The sequence below is a fragment of the Cololabis saira genome, chromosome 7 (assembly GCF_033807715.1).
Source record: "Cololabis saira isolate AMF1-May2022 chromosome 7, fColSai1.1, whole genome shotgun sequence".
NCBI classification, from domain to species: Eukaryota; Metazoa; Chordata; class Actinopteri; order Beloniformes; family Belonidae; genus Cololabis; species Cololabis saira.
In genome coordinates this window covers 20649965-20667497 of record NC_084593.1, presented here as the reverse complement: position 1 = coordinate 20667497, position 17533 = coordinate 20649965, and the positions used below count along the sequence as shown (strand labels likewise).

At 39.5% G+C, this 17533-nt stretch overlaps 2 protein-coding genes across 4 annotated transcripts; one reads left to right on the top strand and one right to left on the bottom strand.

The window, feature by feature from the left end:
• The first annotated feature begins 839 nt into the window (after window positions 1-839).
• hnrnph1 (heterogeneous nuclear ribonucleoprotein H1) lies at window positions 840-7924 on the top strand. Of its 3 annotated transcripts, none has more exons than XM_061725003.1 (11): window positions 840-978; window positions 1993-2116; window positions 2669-2824; window positions 2937-3080; window positions 4606-4744; window positions 5446-5624; window positions 5783-5895; window positions 6018-6153; window positions 6246-6329; window positions 6456-6548; window positions 7136-7924. In XM_061725003.1, the coding sequence occupies exons 2-11, from the start codon at window positions 2035-2037 to the stop codon at window positions 7231-7233; spliced, it is 1224 nt and encodes a 407-aa protein (XP_061580987.1). In that variant the 5' UTR covers window positions 840-978; window positions 1993-2034; the 3' UTR covers window positions 7234-7924. The 3 variants fall into 3 exon arrangements, with proteins under 3 accessions (XP_061580987.1, XP_061580986.1, XP_061580988.1); XM_061725002.1 differs by having other exon boundaries at window positions 1993-2122; XM_061725004.1 differs by having other exon boundaries at window positions 1993-2122; window positions 7132-7227.
• Window positions 7903-17036, bottom strand: rufy1 (RUN and FYVE domain containing 1). The gene is made up of 17 exons (XM_061725001.1): window positions 16694-17036; window positions 14279-14458; window positions 14062-14179; window positions 13868-13969; window positions 13650-13773; window positions 13511-13572; window positions 13220-13355; window positions 13004-13105; window positions 12796-12912; window positions 11607-11774; window positions 11429-11526; window positions 11228-11347; window positions 9745-9874; window positions 9032-9126; window positions 8911-8959; window positions 8756-8833; window positions 7903-8672 (listed from the first exon to the last, which is right to left on the bottom strand). The coding sequence occupies exons 1-17, from the start codon at window positions 17022-17024 to the stop codon at window positions 8529-8531; spliced, it is 2154 nt and encodes a 717-aa protein (XP_061580985.1). The 5' UTR covers window positions 17025-17036; the 3' UTR covers window positions 7903-8528.
• Between the last annotated feature and the right edge of the window lie 497 nt (window positions 17037-17533).

Sequence of the window (17533 nt, the reverse complement as noted above, 5' to 3'; positions counted from 1 at the left end):
ATAACGTTGTTTTCTGATGCATACATACAGGGATGGCTCGAATTTTCTTAACATTTTTCTGTGGCAAAAAAAGGAATACTTTAAATTGAATACATTTATTCCACAACGTACAAATTTCCTTACGTGTAGTTGCTGGAGGAGGGTAAACCCCTGCACAAATCTCTACTAATTTCAATAAATGTCCTCTATATCTCGACAATAGTGGTCCAAAACCAGAGCAAAATCTTGGATTGGTGCTTGTTGTTTCATGAAGCAAAAAAGATTTAAGATGATGATTTTCGGATTACACAGATCAGTAAAAGCTAGGATTCAAGACTTATCGAACACTATACTCTGCTTTTAGCAAGACATTAAGAGCATATGGTAATTTGATACCACTACTGTAAAAGGAAACTCAAATATAAACTGGTTTGTTAGTAAATGTGTGGCCTTTAGTGACATTGTGTTGGTATGAGTGTCTTAGTATGTTGTACAGTGTGAATGTTTCAAAACGTGTAAAGGAAATAACAATTTAAATGTATATAAAAAAATAAAATAAAACAAATACAAGTTACTGGCCTTTGTAAACATGGTCAGTCTGATTTATAGGCCGGGAGACGCGGTACCAGGCCAGACAAGGTCCCGGGGAACTACGTCATAGTTTCTGGGCGTGAACGGAGGCCAGTCTGAGGCGTTTGCTTTTTCACCCGGGATTGCCAGGTGCTTATAAAAACCCACATTTTGTTTAACGTTACAAAATTGCACAATATTTTTTTTTATGAAATCCAAACCCAAAAAGATGCATTTATATTTGTCACAGATGTATTTAAACTCAATCATTGTGTTTTCGTCTGACACAGGGGAGGGCTAAACGTTCCGGGTTACGGGTCCTGAAAGGGGGTTGGCTCCAGCCGATCTGGCAACTGCGTGCTAGGGTTCAACCGCATCACGTCGATCCCGTCATACAAACTCCGGCGTGTAGCATCTACGCTCGCTCAGGTAACCGTATTATACATTCACATCTTTGCTCAACTCACGTAAGTAGCAGCGAATATATTTATTTTAGTTTAACAAAAAAACACAGTAGCGACTCTATATTTATGAGGTCTTCTTTCAGTATATCGTCGCTAGTTGGTAATGCTAGCTCGGCAGCTAAGAACATGGCGCAGTCTGAAAGGGCCGCTTTTGTTCTTGTATCCGGGTGCGGTTGTTAAATGCTGGAGGCCACAAGCCTAAAAACAGTCAAACTCAACTGGTTTATTAAAAAAAAACAACGTTTTCGCTTCACTATCCGTTTAATGCAAGCGAAAAAGTGTTTATTTCGGGGTATTTCCTCGAAGGGATATCGTGGGCGCCACATGTTGTACGCTTTGTGGGACGACTCGAGGCTGATTTATGGTCCCGCGTTACACCAACGCAGAGCCTACGGCGTACGCGCGCGTCGCCGCGTAACTTACGCCGTAACCCTACGGCGAGGGCTCTGCGTCGATTTAACGTGGACCATAATTCAAGCTTCAGGACGCGCGCTTTTTGTGAAGTGAACGTCGTAAAACAAAAAAATAAAGCAGAGCTGGAAATAAGATAATTATACATATTTATTTTTCAGTTTTCTTGTATTCACAAGAAGAAAATGTTTGCGCAGGAATAGGGTTTTTAAGCGAGTTGCCACATGCCGGCTTGTGCTACAAAACTGACTCAAGATGTCGCTGCAACCCGGCTGTAATTAGTCTTTAGTAACAGCCATAAAACCGATTTCACAACGACTCCAAAGCTTGAAGATGGATTTAAAACATTTCATTTTGTACAAAGAAGATGGTGCAGACTATATTGGATTACAATTTATAGAATTAAGAGCCATTTGTCTATTTACTGTACAGTGAATGAAATAACCGGAGTCAAATTCCCTGTCTGGCATGTTCAAACTTGGCCAATAAACCTTATTTTTAATTGTTAATAGGGGGTTTGTATTTGTGACTGAAGAATGCTGCAATATGTACTTTTTTTCTCTTGCAGATCAAATTAAAATCTGTCCTTATCCACGTGTTGTAACCAGTCATGGCTGATGAGGGATACGTTGTTCGAATCAGGGGTCTTCCCTGGTCCTGTTCGGTGGATGAAGTGCAGAGGTTTTTCTCAGGTACCGGTATGTCTCTGACCAAAATGGTATTTTATTTTTATTTTACACCAACAAGAAGTAAAGATGATCCTTCAAACAAAATTAGGTAAATCGAAAGTGGGGAAAAAAGGGAGTTGCAGCACATCCCAGTTTGTCTTGTACAAAGTGCTGGTATATCAGATGAGTCCCATTTTGATATTTGATTGGGCAGTCAGTCCTGGAGGCACACATAGACCCCACTGTTATTGGACAGCTCAGAACACAGTTGATATATGTGAAAATTGGGTTCCGTAACTGTACTTCAATATTTTGCTTATGAGCTGTAGTTATAGTAAGTTTGTGCTGAGTGAATAGCATCAAGAAAGTAGTCTTGTGTGTGTAAAAAATAACCCTAAATGCCTGAAAATAATTGTGAACGTTGTCCCTATGTAACTCAGTGCAACACCCCCCAGCTCCCAAAAAATATAAATATAACAAAACAAACGTATAACAAATAGATTGTGATGTACTGTGTTTAATGAAATAAAAAAAATAATTTGATTTGACGCAATTTTCATATAAAATGTTTTACAGGTTGCAAAATGCTTAACAATGGAGGCGCAATCCACTTCACCTACACAAGAGAGGGACGTCCAAGCGGGGAGGCATTTGTGGAACTGGAGACGGAAGACGACCTGAAGATTGCTGTGAAGAAGGACAGAGAAACGATGGGTCACCGATATGTTGAGGGTTGGTACATCAGCAAACAAATGTAAAGCACCTTGATGAGTCCCTGATAAGCACTGTAGTTGCTTCTTTTTTTAAGCTGTAATAACTTGTTGTTCTGTTTCTTTTGATGCAGTCTTTAAATCCAACAATGTGGAGATGGATTGGGTCATGAAACACACTGGCCCAAACTGCCCAGAGACAGCGGGAGATGGGCTTGTGCGTCTCCGGGGCCTTCCCTTTGGCTGCAGCAAGGAGGAGATAGTACAGTTTTTCTCAGGTAAGAACTGTCCTGTCTGTGGTTTACTGTTCCCCCTGTTGTTAGTGATTTCAGCTTTTTTTCCTCCTCCATCTTTCTTTCTCTTTACCTTGTTTCAACAGCGCTGACTAGTTGTTGCATCTGATGCACATAGAAGACAGTACTACTGAGTATGGTTAGCTCCTCCCCAATGTTGTATAATAATGAAACTTTGTTTTTTGGATTGATACAGGGTGAATAAATAACACCGGGAACAGAGACCAGTTTAAATATAAACATAAATGATTAATACTTGTAATTGTCCACGGCCATGAATTTGTTCATTGATACACTCCCATCTTTACACACCATATCCTTCTTCGGCTCACATTCATCACCCCTTTCCTTAAACCTGGTCTACTCTGAAGATGTATTATATTTTAAAGTTTATTCCTAATGATTATTTACCAATGATTAGAGATGCACCGATTGCATTTTTCTGGGCCTCTTCCATTTTTGTTTTTTTTTTAATAAAAGTCTGATAACCTATTCTGATTTTTCTGTGAAGGAACTGTAATTGACAGCACACGTTTTATTTGGGTATTTTATGTGGGAAAAGAAACAATTTTGGTGGGCTCTTTTCTTTCTTTCCTTTTCTTTTACTATGCATGCTTGTTGCAACCAGAGGTGTTTTCTAACATACTTCATCTAATCAGGACCTCCTGTCTGTAGTTATTGCATTTCCTCCTGTCGTCTTATGTCACCAGCATTTTTCAAGCTTTTAAGGCAACTACTTGCAGGGCACAACTGCTGAGTTAACCATGCATACACGTATACATATGAGATGTATGTGTGCAGCATGCATGCATGGGGCCTTAATAGAATTTATTTTTTCTTATTGTGGTGCCTTATGCACCATCTGACATTATTTTTTAACACCTCACAGACATTACAAATTGCTCCCTTTGGATCTGCAAAGAACTTAAACACCAAAGACATAGTATGCCATCATATGAGTGTTTGACTGAGCTGCTATGGTCAGAATGCCCCATGTTAAAAATCAATAAAAAAAAGGAATTTGATCTGTTGGAAATCAATCAAGTTGCAAATCCTTTCAGTCATGTGCCAAGCAATCAGTGCATCCCTACTAACAGTGGAACGGGTCCCATTCATCACTGATATTACACTACTCATACCCCACCGCCATTACTTTTCCCACATTTTTCTCACCCCTCGTCTCTTGAATAATTTTCTAGCAAATATTGTATGCCAGATCTTAGAATAGTACTCAATGGCGGGATAAAGTTATTTTACTCATGTCACCCACCTGGTGTCTCACACAATGCCCTTTTCCATTTTCTTTCTCTATTCTGTCATTTCTACTTTAACCCCAGTATACAGTGAATGTCATTCCTTTTAACTGGCCAAATAAAAAAAAAAACAGAACGGTATGTGTGTGATGTATAGAGTTTTCCATAAGTTTTCTATCTCTTTAGAGAAAGTTCTCTGTGATTGGGCATGTGATTTAATATGTCCCCTGCTGGGGTTATCTGTCCTTGGGTTGAAGGGTTGGAAATCGTGCCAAATGGGATAACATTGCCGGTGGACATCCAGGGGAGGAGTACGGGGGAGGCCTTCGTGCAGTTTGCTTCACAGGATATAGCTGAAAAGGCTCTAAAGAAACACAAGGAAAGAATAGGGCACAGGTGGGGATGGTTGGTTGGTTGGCTGGATAAGTTGCTTTTCTTATGGTGTGCACCCTGAACATCTGAACCGAATGTAAAGCTACCACAACATGAAGCTTATTCATAATAGTTATCTCACACAAACACTAAATGCTATGCTAGATTCTACTTTACCATACATTCATAATGTTCAGTGGGAAGATTAGTGCTTGGGCATAATCTAAAGATATTAGTTTTGAATTGGTTTACCAAACAAATTATAAGGAAAGATGGTGTCTGAGCACTAAACACAAGTCCAGGTAGCTAAATGGTAAGGAGTTTCCCTGGTAGTAAAATAAAAGGGCCACTGTACACAAGGATCCTGAGCCCACTGCCACAGGTAATGCTTAGCGTGGGTTGCAGTAGGGCTGGAGCTCTCTGACCCTCTAAAACCAGGACACTGGCTGTCGTGGCAAGGACAAAGGTCCCTAATACAGCAACAATAATTTGCCTCAGGTAACCATAATAAAAGTTCAAGTTACAAAGGCCCTTATTAGTTCGGGCAATAAATGTTATTTTCGAGGCAGTAATTGTTCTTTAAACTATCAAATTACCAAGTATTGAGTACTAAGATATTACAACCAATGGACTACAACATGGCAGCATTTGCATAGCCCAGTATTAAGCAAATGCAATTCCTATCCTTTCCCCATCCCTTATTGGTTGTATTTCTATGCTCTTAGGTACATTGAGATCTTCAAGAGTAGCCGTGCCGAGGTGCGAACTCATTACGAACCCCAGCGGAAGCCCATGGGCATGCAGAGACCTGGCCCCTATGACCGGCCCTCTGGCGGTCGTGGTTACAACATGATGGGCAGAGGCGGATCCTATGACAGAATGCGTCGAGGCGGCTATGGCGGGGGTGAGTGCAATCGGTTTTAGTGTCATTACCTATGCAGTTTTGTTCTTTATAATATCAGTGAGCCTATGTTCCTTTATGCACACACTGCATAATCAAAATAATAAGATTAGGATGTAAAGTCCAAGTAAGACCCTGTGTTAATCTCATTGTATATCCAGGTGTATCGGATGGACGATATGGCGATGGTGGCTCTTCATTTCAGAGCACAACAGGCCACTGTGTCCACATGAGAGGCCTGCCTTACAGAGCCACAGAGACAGATATCTACAACGTAAGATGTAGCTTCAACATTGACTGTCCACTGTTACAAATTTTTTAAGGTTGAGCATGGTGAACTTGGTAACTTTCCTAAAAATAAAAAAAAAAAAAACATTTTTTTCTTTTCCTTTCTAGTTCTTCTCTCCTCTAAATCCTGTGCGGGTTCATATTGAGATCGGCCCCGATGGTCGGGTCACTGGGGAGGCAGATGTCGAGTTTGCAACTCACGAAGATGCCGTGGCGGCCATGTCCAAAGACAAAGCCAACATGCGTGAGTTTGCTCATAGTTCGTTTTGAAATAACTGTTACAAAGTCTGTTGGTTTTTGAAGCTATATGATCAGAATTATCTGTCCACTCCTCAGAACACCGCTATGTGGAGCTGTTCTTAAACTCAACAGCAGGTGGCAGTAATGGAGCCTATGGCAGCCAAATGATGGGTGGCATGGGTAAGTATTGCAGGATTAGTGTTAAAAAGTTTAAAAAAGTAAAAAAAAGTTTGCTGCTGTTTTAAATAAAATGTTTAAATAAAGATTTTATGTTTTTAAGTTCCTAAACGAATATGTTGTTTACAGGGAACCAGTCATCTTACAGCGGAGGCCAGCTAAGCTCAGGGTACTCTGGTGGATACAGCAGCCAAGGAAATATGGGAGGCTACAGTGATTACAGTGAGTGTCGTGATAACTCTCTATATCCTTGTTTACTTGTGCACTAAAGCAGATGCTATCCGGCCAGTTGTGGTCATTATAAATATAATAAATCTGGAAACAAAAAGTGAGCCTTCTTAAAATAAATAAAAGTGTAGCATACCCTGGCCTAGCAAATTAGTTTTATGGACACACGATAGGCATGCCTAAACACTGTTTCTAGTAAAGTTTTACAACTGTAAGTGTTGGTTCAGTAATTGTGACTACTATTCACATGGGCTAGAAAGCTGGATTTGTGGATTACATCTTCAGGAATGGTAACAATTTAGAGCTTTCCTTTTTTAGGCTTTAAATAACAAACAAATGTGAAACACTACCAAACACATGCTACATTTCTATTTTGTCTATTCAAGAAGAATGTCATATTTATCTCACTTTTCAAGCTCAAGGGCAAACCCAAGGAAAACACTGTCTCTCAGTTAATACACACCACCTATTTGTTCTAGATAATCTTATCTAGAAAAGGCTCAGCCTGGAGGGACATACTTTTCTGCAACTAGTGATTGAACTCTCCGGTCCTATAGTGTGTATTTTCTCTCTCTTGTTAGGTAACCAGGGCGGAATGGGAAGCAGTTACTATGGCGGCAGTGGTGGAGGAGGAAGTAGAGGCTCAATGAATGGACTTGGCGGGGGGTGGGGAATGTAGTAATTTTTGTTTATTTTTCTTCTCCCCCTCCCCTTTTTTTTAATTCAGCATTTTGCAAGAAGAACTGGAAAATAAAGTATGAGGCTGTTTTGAAAATACAGCAGAGGGGTTGCGCTTTTTTTTTTTTCCTTTTTTTTTTTTTTTTTGAAGTGGATGAGCTACAGAGAGAATTCTAAGTTGTCATAAGAAATGTCTTGAGATGTCATCTTTCCCATTCCTCACAGATCTGACACATTACAAAAACCGTGCTTTAATTTCCATTTCCCAGAAGCGTTGCTTTGTGTTACTGTTCACCAAACATCCAGCTGTTCCTCATGGTTAACTCTTCCTGTGCTGGTAGATTTAACATGTAATTCAAAGTCTGAGTGCATGAGTGGGAAAAATTGTAAATGTCCGGTGTCTTGATGTTTTAGACCTCATTTTTCTTCTTCTACATTGTGTTTAGGTTGTTTCTTTTTCAGTTAAGATGTTATAATCTCAATTCAGTCCTTTTACATGATCTGAGTGTTTGGCTTTCTACAGTGTTTTTTTTTTTCCCCTCCCTTTTTTGCGGATGAAGGCTGTATATCAAGGGCAATTGAATTTCACATTTGCTACGATGGAGGTTTTTACTGCTTCAAATGCCATTTGTATTTTTTGTGCACAAAGTCAATAAACTAGTCTGGAATATCCAATTATCCAGTTGAACCAATTGAGAAGTGGAAAAACAGGAGGTTTTATTTGTTCATCAAATTGCAAAAAAAAAAAATCAGTGATTTCCAAATCATGGAAGGGATTTGTGGCCGTGGATATGACCCACAAAACTTTTAATACATTCTAAAATAGTTAGATTTTGTCAACATTCTACATTTATACACATATGTATCCAGCTCAAAGCTGCTATATATTGGAAAAATGTGAGTTCAAAATCAAAACCAGTTTGCATGTTCATTATAAAGCAGCTGCAACAGTAATAATGGGACCTCAAAAATAACATACATTTGATTTGAGTTTAAAAAAAAAAAAAAGTCAGTTTATCAAATGAGTAAATTGTTAAATCAACAGCAAGGAAAACTTTGACCATATTTAAAACTTTTTCAGTCTCCAGAAATTCCCCCTGAGCATATACGCAAGATCCTCCAAGTAAGTCTAAAAAGGTGGCTGTTAGTTTAGTAAAAAGGAACTAGAGTACCTGAATTTCAGGAAACAGCAGTGATGGAACATCAAATCAGGTTTGATGACATTTGTTTTTTAACTTAAGCACTTAAAATCAGAGCAGTTAGTTAATTTTGCGGTGTCAGAAACATTAAAGCTTGTCAGGAAACCATGGCTGTGCTCCTCTTCAGCAACAGGGAGTGGCACATGTCGCACACTCGCACCGGCCGAGGATAGGAAGGCAAGGCCAGCTCGTTACCAGAGCAACTGTTGCAGTAGATGTCGCCACAGTTTCTGCAATGGTGCTGTAAACACAACGCATTGATTAATTTTTCTGTCCAAATACACAGACCTTTTTAAAAAAAAAAAAAAAAAAAAAAAATCAAACCTTTCTGCGTGAGATGGAGAACTCCTTCTGGCACTGCTTGCACTGAGTCGCTTCATCATCCTTCAGCCAGGCGTGACCCTGGAACCAGTGGACAAGCATGTTACAGCTGCAGGTTTTCAGCAATATAAGCACACCTTTATTTCATCACAGCTTACCTTTAGGGCTTTGTTGACCTCTTTGAAGTCCTCCATTTTAAGTTTAGACCTTTGACAGACAAAAACAGTTTAAAGAAGAATCTTGTGCCATGAAAAATAAACAAATCTCAGAATTACTGACTGGCTAAGATGCAGTCCCATCTCCTGAAGTGCCTGCTCCTGCTGTTCACATTTCTGCTGCAGCTGTTGTTTCTCTTGCTTCAAATCCTCCAGCTCCTGCACCATAAAAAAGGCAAAATCACACTTCTCTGCAGCATTATAAAGCATTTGTTTACATCGTTTAGGAACAACTAAGATGGAATGAAGGTTTGCCTGAAGTTATCAGCTGAGCCTTCATGAAATATAGAAATGAAAAACCAGTCTTTAAGATGACTTCCATGAGAAAAATAAAAAAAACGGAAACATGAAGTCAAATTTGATCTCTGAATGTTTTGTGATGTACCCCATACGGTACACGTACTGTATGAACCAGTTCTTGGACCATGAAGGAAAATCATTGAAGTAATTGATCTTATTTATACAATGTTTAATGTTTTAAAGAGCACATATGACTTATACTAAATTTGTGGGTGTATAGTACTTGTGATTATTTTTATACTTTCTGTACACGTGTTTCCAAATATTTCAACAGGGCTGATGCAGGAAAGGTGGGCGGGGGTGCTCACCGATCATAACTTCTGCTTTTACAGGGGATGTGTATGTATTTATATAAGGAAACAGAACCCAGTGAGAAGTGTAATGACAACTGTGATGTTTAAGAGTTGAAGATGAGTATTTTGTGGCCATGGTTATGCATATCATCTCCATTTCTGCAACTCTAAATGACTGACTGACCACATGGAGGCCCTGGAGCTGCTGCAGCTGAGTCCGGAGTTCAGTGCTGTTGTCCTGTTCTCGCTGGAGAGCTTTTTGCAAGCCTTGTCTCTGTTCCCTCTCAGTCCGCAGTTCATTCTCCAATCCTAACCTGTGTTGAGAAGAGACATCTTTACTCATCAGGCTGCTTTAATATCACAGAATTCAACTCAATAATACTTTATTATTCCCCAAAGGGAAATGTTATGTTCCAGGTAGGGATGGGCGGTATGGACTAAAAAATGTATCACGATTATTTCTGGCATTTATCCCGATAACGATAAAAATGACGATAAAAAAAAATACCAATTCAACTCCACCTTTTTAACTATGAATCTATCTCGCTCCCAGATCCGCCATGTTTGTCATCAACGGGAATTTATCTTTCTTTCTTTCCTTCCTTCCTTCTTTTTTCCCTTCCTTCCTCCTTTCCTCCTGCTCTTTCCTTCCTTCTTCCCTTCCTCTTTTTTCCCTTCCTCTTTTCTCCCTTCCTTGTTTTCTCCCTTCCTTCTCCCCTTTCCTTCCTTCCTTTCTTTCTCCCTTCTTTTTTCCCCTTCCTTCCTTCTTTCCTTCTGCTCTCTCCTTCCTTCTTCCCTTCCTCTTTTCTCCCTTCCTTCCTTCTTTCCTTGTTTTCTCCCTTCCTTTCTTCTTTTTTCCCCTTCCTTCCTTCTTTCCTCCTGCTCTCTCCTTCCTTCTTCCCTTCCTCTTTTCTCCCTTCCTTCCTTCCTTCCTTGTTTTCTCCCTTCCTTCCTTCCTTACTTGTTTTCTTCCTTCCTTCCTTCCTTCCTTCCTTCCTTCCTTCTGCTCTCTCCTTCCTTCTTCCCTTCCTCTTTTCTCCCTTCCTCTTTTCTCCCTCCCTTCCTTCCTTCCTTCCTTCCTTCCAAAAATCAGCTTTACACAAAAACATCATCAACGGGAATTTATCGTTTTTACCGCAACATGACAAATTCTTATCGTGTGGAATTCTTTTGACGGTATATCGTGAATGGTAAAACATCGCCCATTCCTAGTTCCAGGTAACTGTCAATATTTAAATCTCTTTAAAAATAGTTGTTACTGCTGGTGAACGCTGAGATTACAAAGATCTCAAAAGGGGTCTGTGTTTCAGTGGATCTGAAGTCTTTTTCATGGCTACAAGAAAAGGATTTCCAGTTGCCCTGATTAAGGTGTAAGAATTACAACGACCTGGACGGCTGAAAATCCACATCAGTGTGTTGCTTCAACTCAAGGTAAGGTTGCTTCACTTCAGCCAATTACAACTATAGGTTTCACTTAAAGCTATAATTAGCAAAAGGTAGGTGAGCCTAAGAAGGTTGAACTTAATCTTGAGGATTAGTCCCGATCAGCTTCTAGGTGGTTTTCTTTTTTTACGCATTCCTTTTCATGAACCCTTCCTAATGGTATCATTCTCATAACTTCACTGATTTCCATGTTACTTTCATGTCCCCACTGTGTGCATCTTAACCTTAGTGTGTCCAGGTCTGTTAGTTGTTTCTGCAAAGCATCCACTTTTCTTTCCAGCTCCACCTTCATGTCTGTGTCTGACTGGTCACTCTGTTTGCGCTCATGCTCAGAGTTCTGTAGTCTGAAACAATCAAATCAAACAAAATGAATGTTAATCTAATGAATAGCTTTAAATACCAAGTAAACATGCACAAATGCATACCTCTGCTCGAGGTCCAACATGGCTTTCTCCATTTCTTTCAGCCTCTGTTCCAGCTGCACAGCCTCTGTCTGCTTCCTTTCTGCTTCTCGCTCTGAGTCCTGAGGAACCACACAGGTCTTACACATGTGCATTCTGTTTATATGTGCAGGAGAAAGAGAGCGCACACATCTGTGTTCACCTGAGCTCTGTTGAACATCTGTAGGTTAAGAGTCTTGACCTGGTCGAGCTGGAGTCTTAATGCGGCCAGCGTGTCTTGTTTCTCGAGCGTGTCTTTTTCCAGTAGCTTCATTGCCACCTCCATCTCCTGCTTCAAGCCCCCTTGGAGCTCCAGTTCACGCTGTAACTCCTGACATTATTCACCGCACACACAAAAGGTACGAGTCACATTCAATTTAAGAGTCTATAAGGCAGAAAAAAAAAACATTTTTTAAATCTAAGTCTAACAAGACATTGTTTAAAACCCACAAAGAAGTCGTGGAATCTCTTTAATAATTTAACAGGTAGTACACTGTGACTCTTACGTGTTTTTACATATAGAAACAAGTGGATGGATGGATGGATTTATTTTAAGAAAAAAAGTAATATTGCATGAACAGCTATGCTGTAGAGGTTTAAATTCGAACTTGAGATAGTTGCTTATGGCTTACTCTGTCCCAGTCAGTTAGCAAGAAGCTACATCCACAAGTGGTGTTCGTTGCTTAGCCTAGCAACACTGATCAAAAAAGTTCACTCCAGAAACGTAGTAAAACAAAAATAAGGATCTCCGCTTTATTACTCATTCCCAGAGTGTACATCCACTGGCAAGAAAAGTAAGCTGGCCAAAAAACACCTTTTGTAACTAAATGCAACAAAGAGAGAGAGGTAAGAAAACCGTTTGCCTCCACTGCTCTCAAGCTCTGACTCTCCTTCATCCACTGCAGGTAATCAATGGCAGCTGTGAAGGTAACTCTTAAAGAGCAAGTACACCTTTTATCCTTAACTTCCAAATCACATACATAAACAAATTAATTCTTATATACTTTATATACTTATATATTTTAACTACTCTTTGTAATTCTAAATCACATAATGTATCATTTTAACACATATAATGAATATGAAATTATATCTCATGAACTTATGTAACACAGTTTTAATCATGTTAACAGTTACAAGCTATGAACTGTTCTTAGGCCTCTACATATGCTTTGAAACAAACCAAAAAAAGCCAGCATATAGACTAATATCAGTAGCTGGAATTGCATTTTAATTGTCAATTTTCTTAAAATCCAATTATTATTCATAATTTTAAAAGAAAACCCAACAAATATTTCTCATCTATTAAATGCTGTATGCATGTTAGATGATAATACTTGACGATACGCTACCTGGCGAATCCGCTTTTCCTCTTTGTACTGTTTCCAGACCACGTTGTACATCTCATCCAGGCCTTGTCGAGACTGTTTGTATGTTTCCAGTTCCACCTGGCTATCCTGAAGGGCTGCCTGGAAACATAAATATGTATGTATATATCCAGTATATACAGCATGTATGTTAGAGTTAAAACGGTTTAACTGCGGTTTGCTGTAGGAGAACCTCTTCCTTCTTCTGGCTGGACTGCAAAATTTGCTCATTTTCCTTCTTTAGCTGCTCCTGTTCTTCCTGCAGAGAGTTGATTCTGTCTGTTGCTGCCGTCAGCTGAGAAGAAGAAAAAGAAAAATTATGTAGATGCTATGGTCGTCTTTGGGAACTATACCTCCTTTTGTTTCACAAAAAAAACAAAAACAACTGCACATAAAAAGTATGTCTGACCTCTTCTACAAGCTTGCTGTTGGTCTTCTCCAGAGAGTCCATCTTAGCCTGAAGGTCGGTGACGGTGCCACTTAAGTGACGATTTAACTCTTCAATGTAGTGCTTCTGGTCCAATATGGCCGTCATCTTGGAATCACTGTCAGAAAAGAGAAAAAACTGAGGGGTTAGATGTACACTAGGCCTGCTGGGATGAGTATTTCTATCAAGACGAGACATTTTGAATTGCAATAAAAACAGACACTCCAAGCATGATGAAAGTGGTACAAATGAGATCTGAGCGCATGCACGTACTCTTTTGGAGTCTCACTTTGAGCAGAGTCTTTCAGGTAAAGGGAAAAGTCTAGGACTCCAACCTTAATGTGAAACAGAGAGAGAGAGATAAGTTTGTTTGGAGAGAGAATGAAAACCAGGAATCTTTTGGGACACTGACCTGCGAATCAAGATCCTCTCCTTTAATACAGAGATTAGCATCGATTACGTTGAGGCCCACCAACAACCCCCCCATTACCGCTCCTTCCTCTTCCACCATTAAAGCTCCAGAGTCATAAAACTCACTGGGAAATTGAAAAATTAAATAAAAAAATCCACATGTTGTTAATTGAACCAATTTAAGATACTGCATCCACATCACTGAGTGCTGTAACGAACCTCAGGAGGTCTTTGTGATCCAACAAGGCTTTCATGTAGTCCGCGACCTTTTTCTGCATGAGTGCCAAATGCAGCCACGCCCGTGCTCTTCCTAAACCAGTCCTGAAAAACAATAACAGAATTACTACACAGTCAATCATGTGCAAGGTGCGCCTGCTTTTTCTGTAAAAAATAAAATGAATGCAGCAACACACTTAATGCCAGGCAGGTCTCTGGCACTGGTGGCAATATTGACAGACTCTGGACACAACTTCTCAACCAATTCCAGAGGTCCCCATATGGACTTGTTCTGACCGATGAAGGATTTCTTGGCTGAAAGAGAAAAAGTTTAAAAGTGACTACTGGTACCCCTAGTTCTGACAGCAGATAAGTACAAAGTACTAAAACAGGCACCTTCTTGGATGGTCTCACCTTTAAGTCCATGTTTGAGGCATTGTTCGAGAACAACAAAAAACTGCTGCAAAGGAGGGTACTCGGAGTCTAGAGTCCTGCCCAGGTTCAAGGAGGACTGAATTAATATTTTGATGCTCAGCTTCAACATACTGAGGAGGTTGGATCTCTCTATTGCCATGGGCTCTTTAGGGGGAATAACTGTGAAAGTAGCAGAGACAGACATTAGGGAGCTTGAAAGACTGTCCAAATTCAAAATGTACCGTGAAAGAACTGCAGGTCATGAACATTAAATCTAGATATGTCCAGAGGTGTAAATACAAATACTTTGTTACCTTACTTACCGGTAAGTAGAAATTTTGGTTATCTATACTTCACTGGAGTAATTATTTTTCAGACAACTTTTTACTTTTACTCCTTACATTTTCACGCAATTATCTGTACTTTTTACTCCTTACATTTTAAAAACAGCCTTGTTACTCTATTTCATTTCGGCCTTTAAAAAAAAAAACTATCCAGTTAAATTGCTCCATCCGGATAGAGTGAATTTGGTTGTGGTTGTTTCAGATGTTCTTGTCCAGTTTTGTTCTTACATCCGTTCCCTCAGATTCCTGCAACTAAACTTGGATGTACATTCCAATAAAGGTTAGGATAAATGATAACATGCCTCTGAAGTTTGACTTTTTGCACCATTACAATACTTATAGGCAACTAGTCATCATATCTTCTGCTCTCTGAAACACATGTTAATGCTCAATAGTACACATATATGGTTCTTTAATATATTTGCATTATACTAAGATGCATTCATTTTCAATGGCTTTTGTCCGTAAGGGCTTTTTTCCCCCTTACATTACTTTTACACTTTAAGTTTATGTTTATTAAGGATCCCCATTAGCCGACGCACAAACGCCAGGCTAGTCTTCCTGGGGTCCTATTTAAAAAGTACAATATAAACAACAATACACAATAACATACAATTCCAGTTACAAAATATACACAGATCCACTTGCAATTAAAAAGAGAAGAAAAGAATAAATCACAGTTCCCAAAATGATAACATAACACTATTAACTCTCCAATCTAAAAAGTGACTTAACATGTTTTTTGAATGATTTCTTGTTTGGAATGCTCCTAATATTTAAAGGAAGAGTGTTCCATGATGAAATTGCTCTATATACAACAGTGTTTTTCATTGAATTAGTTTTTGGTCTTGGTAATGTAAGTTGACGCTGAGTTGAAGCTCTGGTACTGTAATGATGAACATCTGCACCATAACCAGTGGTGGACAGTAACGGAGTAAATTTACTTGAGTACTGTACTTAAGTACATATCCAGAGGATTTGTACTTTACTTGAGTATTAGATTTCTTTGGTACTTATTACTCTTACTTGAATACAATTCCAAGACAAATATTTTTACTTTTACTCGAGTAAATTTCTAGGAAGGCTAAAATGTACTCGTTACTTTCAGGTCTGCTCTTTTTTCTTCTTCCCTAAAATCCTATTGGACACAAGCTGTTTTTGTCAAAGGAGGAGACCTATCAGTGCACGCTCTCCACTGGGATGTACGTAAAGCGGAAATACGTCAAGCCTCCTCAAAACGATACCGCCAAAGTAGCCTGCGTTTGTCTTGAAAGCAGAGATGTAGTTTTTTGTAAAGCAGTGGTCTTTGAGGGGGATCTAGACTTAGTTGGATGGTGCAGGTTCATTTGGTTTCAGTTCATGATTGTTAATAAACTCTGCATCATCTGCTGTCCTCTTATGATCCCATTCATTTGATTTGTTTTTGGTGTTTCTGCAGGTTTTATATAACATTGTGGTTCTAAAAGCAGCACATCAGTGCAGCTGGTTTCAAAGAGTTAATTCTCAGAAACAAAAGTTAAAAGATCCTTAAATTAATTTAGAAAAAATATAGTAATTTACTGATGTGGAAAATAAGAAATCTACTCTTACTCTTACTTAAAGTAAATTTAAAAGCATTTACTTTTGGATACTTAAGTACCTTTAAAAGCAAGTACTTTTCTACTCTTACTCGAGTAATATTTTGACTGAGCTACTTTTACTTGTAACGGAGTAAATTTTGACCAGTAGTATTTGTACTCTTACTCAAGTACTGGGGTCGAGTACTCTGTCCACCTCTGACCATAACTAATCTAGTTGTTTTGAAACCAGTACTTTTATACTTTTACTTGAGTAAAAAACTTGAGTTGATACTTCAACTTCTACAGGAGTATTTTTAAACTCTAGTATCTATACTTCTACCTGAGTATGACTGTGAATACTTGACACCTCTGTATGGGGTCATGTGTCTGGACTACTGACAAACAGCTTACTCATTTGCGAGGGGAAGTAACAACTCCACTAGTTTCAACTTACAAGGAAAGTGCCAACTAGTTTGAGTAACAAGAAATACAAGAAATAACCACAATCCTACCAGGGAGCTTCTTCCCGCTGCTGCTGAGCTCATTCTCGGGCTCCTTCTCGGCCAGGGGGCTCGCTGCCCCCCCGAGGGAGGGTTTCCTGGGGGCAGCAGCGAGGCTCATCCCGCCGCTGATCGTCTCGGTGGCCCTGCGAGCCAGAGACAGGATGGGGCCGGACCAGCTGTTCTCCGCCGCGGCGGGCCTCTCGGCTCTGTCCAGCTCGCCGTCGTCGCCGGGCGGCTCGGGAGTCGCTGGAGTCGCTGGAGTGGAAACTTGCTGGTCATCATGTTGCTGTGGATCTTCAGCAGGATCAACTATGTTTATGTTCCCTGCCTCCTCCGCCATGTTTTCCCCTCCCCGCCCCTCCAGGAAGTCACGTGACCAAGCCAGACCAATCACGTTCGCTGTAAGAAATGTCTACGCTCTTCTTCTACTAATCCGTCTAATCAGGGGCTAGCGCCGCCTAGTGGACACAAATAAAACAACGTTTATTCAGTAAAATTAAGTGAAGAAAATAAGATCTGGACATACTAGTCAAGTCTCATAAAATTTGGAATGAGCTTGGTAGTGTTGTAAAAGAGTCTGGATCTCTCTCAATTTAAAAAAAAAAAGACTAAAACAAAAATTGTTATTAAATTATGTACTTTATTAAATTTTTTATGTACCCAGGGGCCCCAGCCAATGAGGAGGCACCAAATCAAATGACTAACTGGACCATATATGTCATATTTTCTTATTTTCTCTATATATTTGCTGGAAGAGGATCAAACAGGTACAACAGTAACCAATGATATAATAAAAATACATTAAAATAATAATAATAATGAAATAAAAAGAAGTGCGTTTGAGTGAGT